We start from the raw sequence: 18,626 nt of genomic DNA, 5'->3' as shown, positions 1-18,626 counted from the left end.
TGCTAGACAGGCGAGCTGAGGTCAGAGACGCCTCCAGTCTTCCACAGGAGGCCGAACGTCAGGCTCGGCTACTTAGGAGTAGTGCTGGAGGTTCCACAGTGCTGCCCAAGGCCACTTCAGAGGACGGCCAGACTGGATTGGTAGCGCTGCTCAGTTGTGTGCTTTTAGTTTGACGTTGAACAGTTTACCTCTGCTGTTACCAAATCGTTTTGGGGGTCAGTGTTCATTGGTGCTTACTGCTCACCTCAAGTCCCACAGTTTTCTTGTTTATTGTCTTCCATGGTCTCAGTCAGACGCTAATGAATTGTTTCCAGTGGAAATGTGATCACTGACATTGACTGAAAGCCAGTGTCCATCAGTCAGACGAAAGCTACAAGTGATCGCCTCTCCCAGAAATACATTCAGAACAACTGTGATACATCGGGCACTATGTAACGTGACATCTCTGGCACATCTGCTACGACTGTTAACCACAATTTGTACATAATGTGTGAGTGTGTGATGTACAGGATGAACACCGTTTGTCTGTGAACATAAAGAACATGAAGGACATCATTAGGTCAGTTTAACAAGAGGGTGAAAAGATGGATTGTTCCTTGTGTAACTTATTGGCATATTTAAGAATCACATCTTTCATATTTGACACTATTTTGACATGAGGGTTACATCTGTTAACAGTGGAATCTGGTATTTAATGAGACTTTAAGATCAATCTTGAACTAGTACACTTACCTAGACCCCCTTAAGTGGTGCTGTACACACACTTCTTCACAGTGAGTGCACTCATGTTGAAATGACAGGGCCGTACCAGCGTTGGCCAGGTTAAAGGCCATACATATCATTAAGTTATGGACTGTCAAAGGAATGCAAGTCCGTGTAACATCTGCTGAACTACAGCCATAAGTAGCAGTTTCCAGGGTCACCCCCTGCCCGTGAAAACACAAAGATCTTTTAACAATGCTTACTGCTCTTCCAGACTCCTCAAAGACTTTTCTAACCAGCTGGTTAAAAAAAAAAAAAAAAAAAGAATCAATACAAATAATATTTCATTTGCTACACATTTTTTAAGCTCCTCTACAAGTAGTGATTCCATTTCCTAATCCAGACAGCTGGAAGAACAAGACAAATATAAGACGATGCTTAAATCATCCTACTATTCATCTAGAGCTAGCATCTTTATCTAGATCAGGCAGTAGTTTTACAACTGGAGAAATGGGTTCAATCTTTTTTTTGTTATTTTGCAGACACCTTTTTCTTCTTTTTTTACCTGGACAGACAGACAGAGTGATGAGTACATACTGTGAAAACAGCAGAAGGTATTAATAAACGGCCTGTGTATTTCAAAGACCAGCTCGGATTTATTGATGACAGATGTCACAGATGACTGTGTGTCAGTTCCACATTGATATCTAGCTACAGTTTGCCACCATCAGGGACTTTATCTTAGCTTAGCATCAAAACTGGGAACGTACTACCTGCTCGCTGCCCCATCTGAAGCTCTTCCATCAGCCCAGTGGAGTCTCTGCTGGTTTCTTGGTCACCGTATGGTCACTTTACTTTACCCTGTGGCTTTGTGCAGTCCGGCCTTTGTGTTAAGCTAAGCTAACCACCTGCTGGCAGTCCCTTCATATTTAGCATACAGGTTTCAAAGTGGTGTCAACTTTCTCATCTAACTCGGCAAGAAAGCAAATATGCATTTTTCCCAAAATGGCTGACTATTCCTTTAAATATACAAGCTTTGTTGGAGATGGGTGAGATTTTCAGAGGGGAAAAAAAACAGTGGTATGGTCCTTTTTAAGTGTCCGATATAACCGTTTTATCACACTGACCCTCTGAGGCAGCATTCCTCTGAATGGAACTGTCTGCTTCCCACTGAAAACATCTAAGAGAGGCTCCGCTCGCTTTATGGCCGTGTGAAACTGCTGATGAGCTCTTTGCTGCTACAGCAGAGCAGAGCACTGTTGGAAAGCTGTCAGAGCCACTCAGGTATGTGTTTACTGTGATTGTGGCTTCCATCACTGTCTGGCTAATCTGCCTGTGTTTCACTGACACAGGGGATGAGTGGTCCCCCCCCCCTCCCACACACACACACACACACACTTCTGCTGCCCTGGTAGTCGCTAAATGGAAACCGATCAGTCTTTCAAAAAAACAAGACGACGTCAGAGCAGAAAAAAGCATCCATCTTAGTGAATGAAAGTGCTGTCTGAGGGATTATTTTAGTTTTTTTTGGTCCAGATTTAAGGCTCCTCGTGCTTTCTGTAGCATTTCTCATTTTGTGCCAGAAAAAAACGTATTTAAGAGAACTAATTGAAAGCACCCCCCCACACACACACACCCACACACACACACAATGCCAAATACTACTTTTCTTTTTGCTATTTTAGGGTAAAAATCCTCCACAACAATGTTTTACTGAGAGAATGTTACTTTTAATTTTCTTTTTTTTTGTTCTTTTCCACTTTGCCCTTCTCTCGACCCCTGAGTGGGACTCAGGAGTTCTAAGGCTGGTACTCTCAGATCAGTGAGCACTACTCTGTGAATACAGTGAATGTGTAGAAAGCCTTGTAGTATTGCATTGTATGTAATGTATATAACGAATAAAGATTGTATTTTGTTCAGGTTTTCTTAACGTCTGTCTCCGTGGTGTTTCTGCCCCCTGGTGTCCCTGATGGGTACTACTGACAGCTGGACAGGAGCCGTGGAAAAACACTTCCTTTATTTGGAAAAGGTAGAACAGCATGACAGCAGAGGCGATCATCAATTTACAGCTTCCAGTGTGTCAGACCCCTGTTGTTTGCAGCAAACAAACCATAAATACATAAAATACTGATAATGTACTTTGGTGAAAATGGCACTGTTATAATAAAAGTGAGATTGTAGACACACAAACACAATAAACAGACTAAAAAACACACACGATCGGATTGTGAGTGGCCAAGGTGAAGGAGTGACTTGTATATTAAGTAAGTAAATATATATTAACTTAACTGGTTTAAAGGGAAGTAAATTGTTAATCTGAACAGAATCCAAAATGAGAGAACATGAAAAATGTGCTCAGGTGCTGCTGGGGGTTGGGGGGGGCAGTGCGGGGATTAATATCAGGTAAGGCATCTGAAAATGTCACATGCCTCCAGCCCCCCAGCAACGACTGAGGGAAAACATGTATTTACAGTTGACTTCAGAGGTGTGACGGCCTCTCACTGAGCATCAGTCCTCACTACTAACAGCTGAGCAGCTGTAGCGTGACGTTTCTTTTCAAACACGATCACTTGATGCAGATGTCAGAATTGTAAACGCAACGTTTATTCTTTCTTTATTTGGATCCCCAGGAGCTGCTGCTGGTAGCAGCTGCTTTACCAGTTTACCAGTTCTACAGTTTGACTGAAATACAAATTTCTGTTGTGGTAAAGGATGATTCAGCCTGGCTGTCACTCATCAGTACTAATGACACTGTGTAGTCCCAGAGGCCAGAGACGTCAGCAGCCAGCTGGAACCATGAGGGGAGGGTAACATTCTAACCTAAACTAACTGCTTTAAACGTCGAGGCTTACAAATCAGGCTGCAGTGTGCAACATTAGCTCATTTCCCTCGTATCAAATGGCATATTTGAAGTGGCAGGCGACGACCTGCAGTCTGTGTTCCCAGACCTCTGTTCGGTGGTGAGCACAGTGAAAAACTACTAATGAGCTGTAATAAACAACGGCTGTCTGTTAAGTTTCAAAGTGAGCCACTTAAACAATGTGACTAAAGGGAGTAAAGCTCACTGGGTGATCATATCCTCCATGTACACAAAGCCAGGGGGGGGGGGGCAGAAGTGAAGTGAATTGCTGTACAATCATCATGTGATCACATGAAAGCAGCTTTATTTAAGTCAAGCTCGTGTATCAAGTGAAGAGAAAAAAACCAACACAGAATACACTTGTGATATGTCCCCTCTGGCTTTCCGTCCACGCAGGTTACCATGTGGCTTTTAGGATTATAACCCTTAACTTGTCTTATTTCTACAGACCTATCTGCCCTATGCAGAGTCTGAATAAAGTTAGTGCTCAGTTGCAGCAGTTGGAGCCACTGGCAGCTCCCCTGAAACCCACACACACTAGTGGAAAATCACCAGGACGCTTTGAAGCGTCCCGAGGTCGTCTATCTATGTTAGTAACTCTAGAACTGCCGAGGCAGCTGACGTTGCCCTTAAACCCTGTGATCTTCTTCCTCCAGGTCTCCTCATCAGTTTTCACCTGGTTTTCCATCACCTGGCTCTTCCGCACTCTAAAAACTCTATTTACAGGTGCGGGCGTACAAATCAGATCTTTATGAAAAGAGTAAAAAAAAAGAAAAAGGCACATTCCTCTTTGGGTTTGGGGCACTTTGAGTTTTCAGAATCTTTCAAATTGCGCTCTGTAAGAAGTGACAGTTCTCAAACACTTGTACACAAACACTGACTGATATAGTGGACTTCTCCAACATACGTTTAAGGTTCCAACACCTCTGGAACCTGAAGGGAACCTCACGTTCAGGAGTGTGAGGTGAGTGGACATGGAGCAAGACGTGGGGATGCTTTTGTTTTGATGTGGCAGGAACTGGCTGTCCTGGCTCCTCCTCCTCCCTCCTCCTCCCTCCTCCCTCCTCCTCCCTCCCTGGCTGTCTCTACAGGTGAGTGTCCTCCTCGTCAGGTATGTCCTCCTTGAGCAGGTTGTCGATGGGGACGATCCAGCTGTCGTTGAACTCTCCGTTTAGCGCCATCTTCTTCTCCTGCATCTCCGGCTGCACCTCCATCACCTCCAGCGTGGGGTTGTCGTGGTAACCGTTCTCCACCGTGTGCAGCTCCTCCGTCAGGTGCTGCTGTAGAGATTCAAAGGACAAAAAAACCACTAAAAAACGCAAATTCATACCAAATCACTTTTCCTGTCCTTCGACAGAGAAGTGCCTCTCACAGTTGTTCAGAGTGTTACAGCTCAGATTTGAAAGTGAGACTCTGATTGGCTGTTTCAGTGTCCCATGAAATGGTTTCTGTCTTGTGTTTTGCGATGGACTTCCTGTTCAAACAGGATGCAGGGTGAGGTTTGGGACATGACTGAACCGTAAACCAAAGTCATATCAGTTAGGCTGTTGGATCTGAGGGGAATGGCTCGTAGGTACGTTTAGCAGTGGATTACAGTGGATCCCCTCGGACGCAAAATGAGCAATAGAAATGCAAGACCCTTTTTGTTAAACCACTAAACTGTTCTATCGCTCTCTTCAAAGCTCCACTGACGGGATCAAGGCAGTGAAAAAGTAGCTCCTGAGTCCTGCAGCATACAGTGATTTTTTTCCTTCCCGAAGAAGGAGGGTCATAAAGGGCAGGTGATGCCTCGGACTGATCCACCGGACTGATCCATTGGCCTCATCGACTGCTGGACTCTTTATTAGATTGTTTGTTCGCTTACACTTGTTTATTTCAGTGAACTTTGTAAAGCACTGTGAGACTCTGTTGTGATATTGGGCTATACAAAGAAATTGAATTGAGTTGAAATTGATTCCAACAATGTGATGAATTGTGGTTTTACATTTGGAGTTTTACAAATGAATACTTTGGTGATAAATAGTGATTGTGCAGGAGAAGTAAGACACCCCAGGGAGCTCATGTGAGTAGTGATGTAGTTTGCTCATGAACTTGAAAGAAGATGAAAATATAAATGACAGAGGAGCAGCCTGCTGGACGGGTCAGGGGAACACAGGGGCCGAAAGAGAAGTGCCGGCAATCACACAAGCAGGAAAGCTCCCCGGCCACGGTACCTGGTTCTCGTTGTACGGCTTGCGGTGGTGGGAGGCACAAACGGCGAGGATGACGATCATGATGAGCAGAGCTCCGCAGGAGGCCAGGATGGCTATCAGGGTTTTGTTATCTGTCGGTTTCTTTCAGTGGGAAACACAAGAGAGTGACTTTTCGTGTTACTGTTAACTGTGGAACTGGAACTGCAGACGATTCTATAAACCCCTACCTTTGTGATTTCTTCATAATACTGGTTTGCCAGGCTGGTTTTCACTGTAAGATACATTTCGATTTATTACAAGTCAGATAGAAAATTGTCTTTGTCTTAAACGTGACTTCCCCGAGGGGTGCAGGGTGCTTTACCTTTGCCATTTATCTCCACGAGGTCAAACTGTAATTTGCCGTTGTGGTGCCGCCATGTCAGGGTGCAGTTTCCATCCTTCAGAGCCACCATCAGGCGCCTGCACACCTCCCCCAGCTCCTTCTTCTCCTCCTCTTTCTGAGGGTGAAATGACACATCTAGGAGTAACGCCGCACCGCACATTTAACTTGAATAACTCACGAGATGAGACACTTCTATTTGAACAGGAAGGTCAGAGGTGACAGCTGAGGTCATATCTTCCTGCGCTGTGATGTGTGGATTATTTCTGGTGTGTTATGGAGCAGCGCAGCTGTGTGGGCGGTTGGAGAGAGAGGGGGAGTAAATGAAAGAGGTGTGGGAACGTAGGAAATTGGTGAAAGGCAGGAAGGGTTCCCACTAAGATACTTTTTCCACCCAGTGACTACAATCACTTTTTTTTTTTTTTTCTGGCAAGCTTCACTGCTTCCTCTCGCTGGAAACACAGAGTCTGGACAGCTCGGAGATCCACCCAGAGCCTCTGGGGGTGGGAAGCACTTTTAGTTGTACTTCTGTATCATTGGTTAGTTTGAAGATTTAAATTTTGCATCCAAACTAAACCTAAGAGTTGATCGAATGAGTTGATTGATGTACAGTGTGTTTTAAACAATCAATCGTCAGCTAAAGTCCCATCAGTCCTATAAAGTCGGATCAATCTTTGTCCCGTTTTACAGATTTCATTCATGAAATGCACCATGCAGTAACTCTGCTACGCACCACTAAGCGGGAACAGGAAACAACCAGCTGCAGAATATAGTGAGACAGACCAATACTTCTCGGAGGAGTTCGCGGAGGCCCAAAGTGTCCAGACACACGGCTGAAACAAATCGCTGATGTTGCTTCTTAAATTAGTTTTTTTTCTCCTTCAGTGCATGCATCTGATGTAAAAGTCTAAAAGGCACAATAATAAAAAGAAAGAACATGTCTTATTGTTCTTACTGTGCCTGCAGGATGTTGCAACAATAATTCGCCATCTTTAAACTGAAGGAACGTTTGGGAGTAAATGTCAGTGAAAGAAAGGAGTGGGAAGGGTGTGGGCCTGCCTCCCATGGACAGGACAATAGCAGAGGCTTTGATGAGAGTCAGAGTGGGAACCGTGTTTATTATCACATGTAGTGTTTATGTGAACAGAAACAATTTGTGACAGATTTAAAGATACAAAAACTCAAAAGAATCTCACCTCTTGGCTGCTGTTTAGAGAATACTGCAGGGAAAAAGTGAGAAAAGGAGTCCGTCAGTCAAAAGCATGAGTGTCTGTCAGTGATATGTTCATGTAAAGGCAAGCGAACAGCTGCGACGCCGTGGCTTACCAGGAACGTCTTTGGCTGAGCTGCTGTGACGGTGGTGGTGGTGGTGGTGGTGATGATGGAGGAGGTGGTGGAGATGGTGGAGGCGGAGGCGTTGGTGGTGACGGTGTCCTGTGGGGGCGTGTTTCCAGCTTTGTTCCCCGAGGTCCCTGGCGCAGGAGTTCCTGCCTTGGTCAGGGTGAAAGGGGGGCTCGTGGTCCCGGTGTTCCCGGCTGACTCCGGGGCCTTCGGCGCTGCGTGCTTTGGGCTTGGAGTGGTCACATTTGTTACCTCGGTACCTTCAGTCAGACAGAAACATGTCATCCCCACATAGCCAAACAAATGCTGCTGTAATTGACTAAACACAGTAACTTAGTGTCACCGTGCAGGTCTCTCTCTCTCTCTCTCTCGTTAGTTGAATCGGAGTTCAAACGGACAGTTCAGGTTATTTGAAGAGGGTTTACATGAGCTACTTTTCCATAATCAGTGTATTCCCTACCGTGGATGGCAGTCGCCATGTGTCCAGTTTAGACACTAAGCAATGTGCTGCTGTTTTAGAATATTTTCACCACTTTGCACTGTCATCAGGCAGCTGCTCTCTTTTTCTCTTCACTTGCTTCCAAACCACAGGAAAACAGAGGGTCATTTTACCTTGCAGAACACGGGAGTTTGACATGCTACCACTGCCTCAATCTGCGAACTAACATGCCAGTTCAGATCCCAGATAACCAGTGAACACACCGCCAAAGCCCTGAGCAGTAGGCCAGCAACTCCCACATTCTGCGTTAAAATGACTGTTTTTGTGAATGGAGTTTGGTGGCTTTAATGCGAGCAAAGAGAAAGAGAGGAGGGCTTCCCTGCTGAAAGAGCCGTCTGACTGCAATGTAAAGCGGAGAAAGAGTTTGGAAACATAGCGTACGCTTACACTAACGCTTTCCTGCGGCCCCCGTTTACAGCAGTACCTTGATTGATCTGTGCCGGGACCCCTGCTTGCCATCTACTGTAGGTTATGCATTGACTATGGATTAGAGCGTCATATAACCCCACTTCGAAAAATGTGAACCAACCCTTTAAGGCTTCCCTGATGTTTTGGCTCTGGTGCCAAACCATTTTATTTGTTGGGATGTTCAGTATGAAGGAGTGGAGAAGCCTAACTACGACAGGGGGTCAGTGTGTGAAAAAGATGGATTGTATGGTGTGAGAGAAGATCTGTCTCTCATGGTTGAATGGCAGCATGTCAGGTCTCACCTGTGAACCTTAAATACAGCACTGTGGCACGATGCTTCATTTTAATCTGAATGTTCATGTTGGCATCGTGGGGGTTCAGTGGGGGATTTACCTCCTTTGCTGACCTCCTGGCTGGTGTTTGAATTGATGGTGGTGTGAGTCATGGACTGCTGACCCGCTGTAGGGGTCGAGACCTTTGTGATGTTGGTGGTCCCCTCGCTGCCTACTGGCGGACTGTCGGGTGTTTTAGTCCCAGAGGTTTTACAGGACACAGAGGCGTCAGGCATCTTTAACGTGATGGTGGTGGGGGCCACCACCGAAACACTGCTGCTGTTGGTTGCTGTGGTTGGGACGGCAGCGGCGGGAGTGGTAGAAATTGTCACGGCAGCGGGGGCAGCGGGAGAGCCGTTGGGTGGTGCTGGTGAGTTGTTGGTGACATTGGATGCTTGTGGTTGGGTGGGGGTAATCTTGTCCGCAGGCTTGAGAATAGCCACCATAGTAGTCATGGGACCAGATGTGTGGGCCGCAGGAGTTGGCTTTATGGTCGTTAGTTTTGTCACAGCCACAGTCGGCGTTGCTCCAGTTATATTCCCAGCAGGTACAGTCGTGGTACTGTTGGCAGCTGTCTCAGCCCCAGATTTGCCACCAGCAGTCGGCATGATCGTTGACGCAGCCGTGACATGAGCGTCCTTCACCACAGGAGTAGGATTCCCACTGACATCATCTGAAGAGACGCTATGGCACAGGTAGCCTAGGGAGATAAGAACAGGATTATTCTGTACAGCATGCTGCCAGTCAGCCAAAGGTTTACCTGAACCTGTACCAACTGATTCTTTGGCCACACAGAGCAACAACAGCATTCATTTGCAACAGCGTTTCTGGCCACCTATGTTCAGTCCGTCTTTACTGGAGCTTCTCTCTGGTCTCCACCATCTCCTGAGAGAGACGCTTGGCTCTCTGAGCTACATGCTCCACATTGGATTAACCTGAGCATGTTTGCTTTAACCAAGAAAAAAGCAATTTATTTTTTATATATTTTATTTCCTTGGGGCACTAATTACAAAAATCAATGTTTTTTTATGAACAGACCCCACATTTTTTGAAATATTGGCCTCTACCAAACGGTTGAGATGTCGTAAGTAAAACATATCAATAAGATATAGTGAGTCAAAATGTGCTCTACCATATGGTTGAGCAGAAGGTTAAAGGGTTAAACAGCTGTGCGATGCTGCTGGAAACAAGGTTGGTGAGAGTGAAACAGAGCAGTAAAGGTGCAGGCCCCTTAAACGACACGACGAGCCGACAGAGCTGAGGGCGTCTGTGTGGGTTCAGACAACAAGCTGTGGCGCTCCACGTCGTCCCTTCAGCCACTGTTAATATAAAAAGATCCGTTTATTTTCATAGTCAAAGTCAAGGCTGATGGAGGATTGAAGTCTGAGCTATGTCAGCCTCTGCTTCTAGATTTCCTGTGGGTCGGACAGCTGGGAGCTTCAGCCACAGCGCTCCATCTTCTTCTGCTTCCCTATTTATAACGACCAGGACAGGATGCTGCACACAATAAACTTGGAAGCACCACACCCGTGACCACGGCCCATTTGGAGTGCCCCGCGAACAATCCAAGAGCCAGAAAACAATGGGCTTACCCACACACACACACACACACACGCACACACACACACCCCTGCACTTTCTGACCCCCACCCACCTACAGCAAACCACACACAGCCGCTGGATTTTCAGCATCCATGTGTGGTGACACATGGACTTACACGTAGCCACTCTGAATGACACGTGCACATTACCTAATGATGTTTTAACACGTTGGAGCTCAGTCACTACAGCGTTAATATAATCTCATATATATTATAATAAATAATAATATCTAAACCATACGACTTACTTCAGATTCTTGTTTTATTTCTAACTTGCACTCAGCCAACGATAATGAATCAGCTGGTGTAAATTTCACACGAGGCAAAGAAATAATCCCAGTGAACATCTAGTCTAAGTTGATTTATTCAACGCCTGTATGAATTTGCTGATGAGGACATGCGATACGGCTGAAAGCTCCAGAGTGGCTGCCAAATGGACCTTGAGGTGAGTTAATCTGTCTCTCAATACTTTCTGATTTTCCTCCCCCCCGCCTGCTGCTCTCAGCTCCGAGCCCATTAGTTCCTACTGAACCCTAAATCTTTGAAAACTCCTCACTCATATAAGTTTCATATTTCCTAAAGCAGCGTAGTGATTTCCTAAGACAGCTGTTTTCTGTAGTTTGAACGATTGTTACTTAAACAGAAGACAATAGGACATTTGTTGGGGACTATTTTCATTGGAGGAGTAATCCACATTTGTTGCCCTGGTGAGTATTTGTCACTGTCACGGCCACAACACTCTACCTCTAGACTAGACTCTAACTTTTAACTCAACATGTGGAAAAGTGGGACAACTTGACATTTTCTTCAACCGGTCACGTTCTCCAGTCGGCAACACGACAAGCGGATTTTCAAAATGCGACGTAAATCTGACAGAGCTCACTCTTCGAATCCCTGAGAGGCTGAAGTCACCAAACTTCACATGCTTCAGTCCGGTGCTCAGAATGTTCTGCGAGGCCGTGCTGCTCAGGTGGTGGATGACGTGAACCACATTTAAATTCTTCAGCATATTCTCAAGAGCCGGTGAAGCTGGAGAAACTCCCACGGCATGTGAATGCGGCATTAGGACAGTGTCAGGGGTTCGCAGATAAGAGTCTGCTCTGGTCAAGTGGAGGCTGGTAGAGCCGAGCCTGTCCTGTCTCTGGGAAGCACGCACACATCACTTATCAGCCTGCAGCCCACTGCCGTAAACACCGTTCCTCAGAGGAGTCCTTTGATTGGGCTGAGTGTTCTATCTACAGGACATGTGCTGCTTGCTGCTCCAACAGCTCGTAGATTTGCTCGATGAAGGCTTTTCCCCCCACTCACTCCCTTCACGGGTACTTCTTTCTAGAGATGCTGCTGAGTTGTTTTTTTTTTTTTGCATTGTTGTGTTTTTCTGAGATGTCTCGAAAATCAATTTGTCCGTTTCTCCCTCCGCCCCCGCCGTCTCTCGCGTTCTCCTCCCACAGGTGCGGTGTCTGGTTCGCCGTGACCCCCGTTGACCCGAGCTGTCACTGATGCATCTGTTTCCTAGCGGGCAACAGCACCCGCTGAACCCGCTCCTATCAGTGCCGAGGCTGTTTTTACCTCACCCACACATTCCTCACCGCACGGCCTCACCACCTGTAGTCCGTCAAACCCGCTGCCTCCCTCTCAGCTCAACACAGCACACATCCCTCTTCCTACTTCGTTTATCTCTAAAAAAAAAAAAAAAAAAAAAAGCTGATTGAGTTAAGTTAAAGTTAAACTTAAAACTGCACTGGTCAGTGTTTCTAAATGAACAATCACTGAAACATTATTACGACAGAGAATTGTCACCAACTCCACGGTGCCACTTTGTCGTCTTTTCGACCACTGTTTTTCTTTCATGGCCTGTAAGCTTGAATGTTTCGGCCTTCGGAGCTGTAGACTCTAATGATCTTATCATCTCTACTATGAGCTGACTCCAGGCAGCACGGTGAGCGTGAATAGTTTCTACAGAGATAAAATCATTTCCCCTGTGTTTTATAGGACGGAGGTTGTTGAGGCAGGTTTAAATGAACGTCAGTGACCCACGTCATGTCTTCTCTCCAGAAGGGACGTGATGCTCACTGCTATCTTTTTGTCTACGAAGCCGGCGTATTACCCCATTTCCTTTCAGAATTGCTATATGACTCAGACGGGCTCTATCAGGCCCACTCTACTTAGGAAGACTGCTTTTAATTTCAGAGCACCTGACTGCAGGAACGTAATACAGCACCTCCTTCAGATCAATACACGTTTACCTTTAGGACATTTTAGAAATTCGATCTTAAACCTCGTATCCTCTACTTGTAACTGTTTTCCACAACAGTATTTCATTTATATTAATGTATTTATCAAATGTCTACTCTGTTCGCAAAGTTTTAAAGCTTTTCTTCTTCCATAACTGCGTTCATTTGACAGATGGATCGACTGTGATGAGTCTGCTGGGCCCAGAAATACTGCTTTAACCTGTGAGACATTCCACCAAGCTAGTTAAATGTCACCACGCTTGGTCTTTGTAAAAACCTCTCCTGACCCATTCTACAACTTTAGGACCTTTCTAACCGACAATAACAGACCAACAGTCAGCCTCCGCCGGTCCGACCGTGTGGAGCTGAGTCCCGCCAGCTGACCTTCCAGCAGAGCGGAGACACAGTAACACCGCGCTGTTGTTATGCTGTTTGTCTCTGGGTGTAACCTGCTCCTGGGGGGGCTGCGTGAGGGTCAGACAGAAGAGGGTGTGAGAACCGACCCGCTGTCCTTTCCCTGGCTCTTCTTTCTACTTCTTGGCTCCCTTCAGTGACAGGAAACAGTCCTGTTGATTTGGGCCTGTGTGTGACTTCTAATTTTGTAGCTCACACAACCAAAAGGACTTCTGCTGGTATTATGCCAGTTGTTTCTATTGTTTGATCCGTCCCAACCAATCACGCTTACCTTTGGCCCAAAGCTAAGGGGGAACCGTGATGGACAACCTGTGCTGCTTAAGGCTGTACCGATCAATATTTTTATAGAAATAAACTTTTCTGTTTTAGTTCAGTTTCACCACTTTCATCAACCTTGTTTCCAGCATTTTGACGGTAGCCACTGACTGATGAAGGTAGTGGACCATTTAGCAGCAAAAGAGCGAGACGTTTTTCTCAGGAGTGGTTGGAGAGTGAATGCTGGACGGAGCACCCATCAGCTGGACACTAACTCAGTCTCAAATGAATGCTGCACCATGTAAATGGTCTGTATCTGCACAGCATCTTCCACTCAAAGCTAAACCATTCATTTGTCATTAATAGGAGAAGAATATAACTACAAACTAGTCTTAATTGTCATAATGTTGTTACTTTTTGCGCTGATTTATCAATCAATCAATCAAATGTATTACTTTATGGCGCAAGTCAGCGTCCAGGTCTCGAAGATTCAGGAGAAAAAGAGCGACAGTATGACACGTCCTCACATTGGTCTGTCCTCAGTGACCTGCTCCACCTCTGGAGCCAGTCCTTTAGTGAGCCTGTGGAGCGTGACGGTGTTTAGCCTGTATTCACTGAGACCAAGTGGAGGTCCGGAGGAGGTCAGAGGGTGCTCTCTGTCTCCCTCCCCTCCCTTTAGGGGGTCCCACCGCTTGGTTCCAGCAGGCGTCGACCCCATCCTGTCCAGTGTGAGAACCACCGTCCGCACACATTAAAGGAGAATAACAGCATGGCCAGAGGGTGGAGATTGCTTAAATTGTCTTCCCTTCCTGACCGCCATGTTATAAATAAATGCCCCCGCGAACGAGGCGCCGCACACACTGCAACGTGGAGAGGATCAGAATGAAGAGACAGAGGGGACGGCTTCATTACTGCCTCAGCAAATACTGCTGATACCAGTGCTTGAGATGGTTTGTTCCCATTCAGCCTCATTAGTGAGATGCAGCACTAATGCTGGCGATCAGTTTGTGTTTGAGTTCACCCTAAAGGTGCTGGATGGGGTTTAGCTGGGGGCTCTGAGCAGCACAGTCACACAGTAAACTGGGAGAACCGTTTCTTTTGTGCACGCAGGCGTTGTCACGTTGAAGCAGGAAAAGGACAAACACCATTTTCTTTGGTTTTCCGTGGGCAAAAGGAGTGGTACTTTCTGTTTTTTTCACCTCCAAGAGAGTTGAGCTGATACTAAAAGGTGCCGTAGAAACCCTGCAGACCACTGATTGGTCAGAGAGAATTGTACCGCAAACCGCAAATGTTGATTCATTTAAATTCAGTCAACCCAGATTTTGAAAAATGAGCCTGCAAAAGCACACTATGGTCGACTGAGCGAGGGTCAGAGCGACAGCGATCTAAAATATCATTGCATGATGACGCATTAAAGAGGGAATGAGTGGAGGGGCTGATTTATTGGAACGTAACCTAACTCTCTGTTGATGGAAAACTGTCCGCGTGGAACAAAAAGTTGCCCTAATAGATAAAACAGTAGCCCAGCTGGAAAGAGTGCCCCCTGGCTCTAACACACACACAAGAGTGGCATCAGTCTCGTCTTTTAACTGTCAGCCAGAAAGAGAAGAGGAGCATCTTCCCACACGTCTAACCATCTTTATAAAGACTGTCACGAAGGGAAAGTGTGTGTCCACATATTCTAGATACTGTACAACCACACGTCAGGTATCAAACAAGCTCCACATACAGCAGCAAGGGTGGACAAAATAACAGGAACACCGGAGCAACACAATGCCACTATTTGTTCAGGGATTATTGTTTTAGTTTTGGTCGTGTTGTTAAATTTCATGGTGTGTGTGTGTGTGTGTGCTTGTGCATGCCAGCCATCCAGCCAGCTCTCCGTCCAGCTTGCCAGAGGCCGTGCCTGTAACCCCGGATTGAAGTGCGTCTGAGCGTGAACATGCACTATTGGTGCCAAACGGAGGAGAGTAAATAAATAAATGTAGCTGTCGCTCCAAAGCGCCGGTGGAACAAAGCCGCCCCGTTAGCTTGGTGACAGCCCACACAAAGGCCCCTCTGGCCCCACGTGCGGCCATGCAGGCGTGGGCTACTCCCTCACGGCAGACCCCTGCTGCAGCCGGGGCCTTTTAGGGGTTCGGCTGCCCCCCCGTCCTCGTCCTCGTCCCATTGAGAGAGGTAATTCAGTTCTCTGTGGGAATGACACTGGGTAGGAGGGGGGGGGGAGGGGGGTCTTAGTTATACATGGTGCACTCCAATGAAGGGAGGTGAGGAGCTGTGAATGCAAAAACACTCGGCAGGAATAAAAGGGAGACGAGTAAAAGGGGGGGGGGGTGAGAGGAGAGACAGCGAAGAGGGGTTAGAAACGCTGTAAATCTAACGGCCACATGGAAATAAGTGACCACACACACACACACACACACACACACACACAGAATAACACCCTTGTACACATTATCCACAAACAACACACTCCCTGTCCTTGGAGACCAGACTGGTATGTGTGTTTATACGCTGGGGGGGGGGGGGCACTAATGGTAAAAGCTCCGTCACAACCCCTCATCACACACACACACACACACACCCCTCTGCCGGTAAGTAGAGAGAACATGAGCAGGAATTAATCTGCACCCTTAGATGTTTTTGACACGTTGCTACCTGACACACCCCCATAACTTCAATGAACTGGGCCCCCCCCTGCCGGTTTCATACATGTGGAGTTACATGTTGCTGGTTTGTGTGGTCACTTAGTGACAGTCCAGTCTGTCTTCATCTGAGATGATACATAAAGAAATTGCTCCTTTTCTAAACGGCATATCAAAGGACTAGTGTGGATTATAGGAGGTACTCATCCGTTAACTCACAGCTGATGGTGGTCGGCACAGTCCAGCCTGGGGGAGCAGCCATGAGTCCCACCATGGATGTAAGCAACGTACTGCCATGGACTATGTAGTGAGAATATTTTCATCTCTTACATTGCCACCTGACAGCCATCACCAACAGGGCTAAAGCCATTATCTCTTCCTCCTCACTCGCCTCAAAGACGCCATCATTCCATCGACAGAAGCCGTTTTCAGTGATAGTTAGTTTCAGAGAACTAACACACTGTCGTTTGGCCCCAAACTAACATGTTAGCTCACTGATCAGGCAGCAGGAGCACAGCGTGACAACTTTAGTTCTCCGTCGGAAAGTAAAGAGGAGAAAATAGTCTAAACACTTAGACTTTCTACAAGAGTTTGGTCTAGACCTGCTCTTCATAGAAAGAGTCTGGAGATAACGCTGTTGTGAATTGGCACTATAGAAATAATAAAGACTGATTGATTGACTTTCTTTGCCTTTTTTTAAAATACGTTTTTCCTCTTACCCCCCCACTGACAGCAGTACATCGATTAGAGTCTGTGCCTGCTCTTCCAAACTGGAGACCCCCCCCATCTACTGCAGGTAATGATAAGTACCTCATACAACCACACTTCACACAACCCAAGCTATCCCTTTAGTACACACACACTCTTACACGACTGTTACATTTGAAACAGTTGATAGATAGTTTGTGTGTTCACTGATAGATACACTGGCCGTGTGTTCTTCATGGTAACTTGACTATATTAATGCGTCTTATAGAGACGAGCTGAGAAAACACACCTTCTCGTCCATGAGCGTTTGAAACTTAGAATTATTCATATTTTCAGTGACTCAGTGACACAGAAACAAGTTGGGATACAATCTCTTTACATGTAAATATATTCTATAATAATATTTTAGGTGACTGTCACTAATAATTTGTACCATTAAATAGGTGCCCGTGTCATTTTTCTTCTATGATGTGTTTGAAGAACAAAGAAAATAGTCTTGCTGTGTGAAATAATAATAAGGACAGTTCAGGAGAGGTTCACAGCAAATAGACCTGAGAGAAAACTGATGAGGGTCACGTTTCTCTAATTGGATGTAAGAAATGACACAAAAACTCTTTTCTAAACACCAGTAATGAACATGCTGAGATGTTTCTGCCACAAAAATATAGAAGAACTATTTTATACTTTGTGTGAAACTGCGCTTTAAGAGAATTAGGAGAGGCTCAGTGTGTAGGCATGTTTCATTCACACACACACACACACACACACACACACACACACACACACACACACAGTCTTTACTCCTAGCTAATGTTGCCGCAGCTGTTTTCTGTTTTCCTAAAACCTTAGAAGTGAGGGGAGTTCACACAAAGTGATGAGGCAGAAGAAAAGAGTGCTGAGAAAGTAAGGAGGAGGAGATGAAGAGAGAGCGAGGAATGAGGAGGAGGAGGAGAGCGAAGGTCCGCGACGGTACCAGCCGCTGGCCTGATTAATGGACACCTGGGTGTGCAAGCGTGGCATGCTGGGTGGAGGGAGGGAGGGTGAGGTTACAGTAGAGGTGAAGGCGAATGGCTCTTTATCTGGAGCATCGGACAGTGATGAAACGCTCGGCTTTACGGTTCCTCCCTGAAGGAAGCCTGCATCCACATGCCAGCCATGCCTGGCCTTTCAAAACAAGAGCCGCTGCATCTGGACAGAACATCTATAACGGAGGAGGGGGGGGGCTCGGACCTCGTGAGGTCCTTGAGGGAGAGCAGGAATTTGAGTTTGCACAAGTATTTCATTTCCAAGGTGTTTGAACAGTTGGAATGATGAGGTGTTCAAGGACGCATGGGCTTCAGATATTTGAGAATTATCTGAAACATGAAGCAGTGACGACGCCGGATGTCCTACAGCACATCACAGCTCAACATTTTAAGGCAACAGAATTTTAAGCTGGAGAAACTTCTTAAAGATGTATTTTATCTGACACAACTTTGAGTTTTCACTCTACTACGTGTTCAAATGACTCAGTGCATCTGTGCGTTATATCTTTTTGGAATTTCTGCTTATTTTGTATCAAGTGTGACTCTGTGAGAGCCGCGGCCTCCACTTGTGATCTGTAACTGTGGTTGGTATTAACAGCAGTCAGATTCAGCTCCACATGACACACAGGGTGCAGGATAACTGGAACTGAAGCCTTGTGTTCATCATAGAAAACACCGGGGGTATGGAATAAGGACACATAACATGCCTCCATCAAGCAGCTCTTCAAATTAGACAGATGAACGTCTTCTGGAGCTTTTTTTTAAAACCTGTAAAGGCCTGTTTCCCCTAATGTGAGGAACATAACAACCATAACATAATTGTTATTTTGAGAAAAGTAGTCATGATTTTGAGTCATTATTTAGTATTTCACTAAGAAAAGTGTCTAATCATAATGACTTGCAGGAACTTTTTTTTTTTCCCCCCATCTTGTTGGAGGAAACGGGCTTCCATAGGAGATACATGTTAATATGCTGTTTCATGTATATGAATATAATAATATATGAATATGTTTAATATAGATGTTTCTAAA

General features: G+C 45.9%; 1 protein-coding gene across 1 annotated transcript; it reads right to left on the bottom strand.

Annotated features, from left to right (window-relative positions):
• Positions 1–2,704: 2,704 nt before the first annotated feature.
• podxl (podocalyxin-like) lies at positions 2,705–9,321 on the bottom strand. The gene is made up of 7 exons (XM_070854241.1): positions 8,775–9,321; positions 7,460–7,734; positions 7,330–7,353; positions 6,116–6,251; positions 5,982–6,025; positions 5,776–5,895; positions 2,705–4,842 (listed from the first exon to the last, which is right to left on the bottom strand). The coding sequence occupies exons 1-7, from the start codon at positions 9,319–9,321 to the stop codon at positions 4,648–4,650; spliced, it is 1,341 nt and encodes a 446-aa protein (XP_070710342.1). The 3' UTR covers positions 2,705–4,647.
• Positions 9,322–18,626: the final 9,305 nt, after the last annotated feature.

Source organism: Pempheris klunzingeri, chromosome 22, assembly GCF_042242105.1.
Source record: "Pempheris klunzingeri isolate RE-2024b chromosome 22, fPemKlu1.hap1, whole genome shotgun sequence".
Taxonomy (NCBI): domain Eukaryota; kingdom Metazoa; phylum Chordata; class Actinopteri; order Acropomatiformes; family Pempheridae; genus Pempheris; species Pempheris klunzingeri.
Note: the sequence above shows the minus strand (reverse complement) of the source record. Positions and strands in the feature narration are given on the sequence as shown.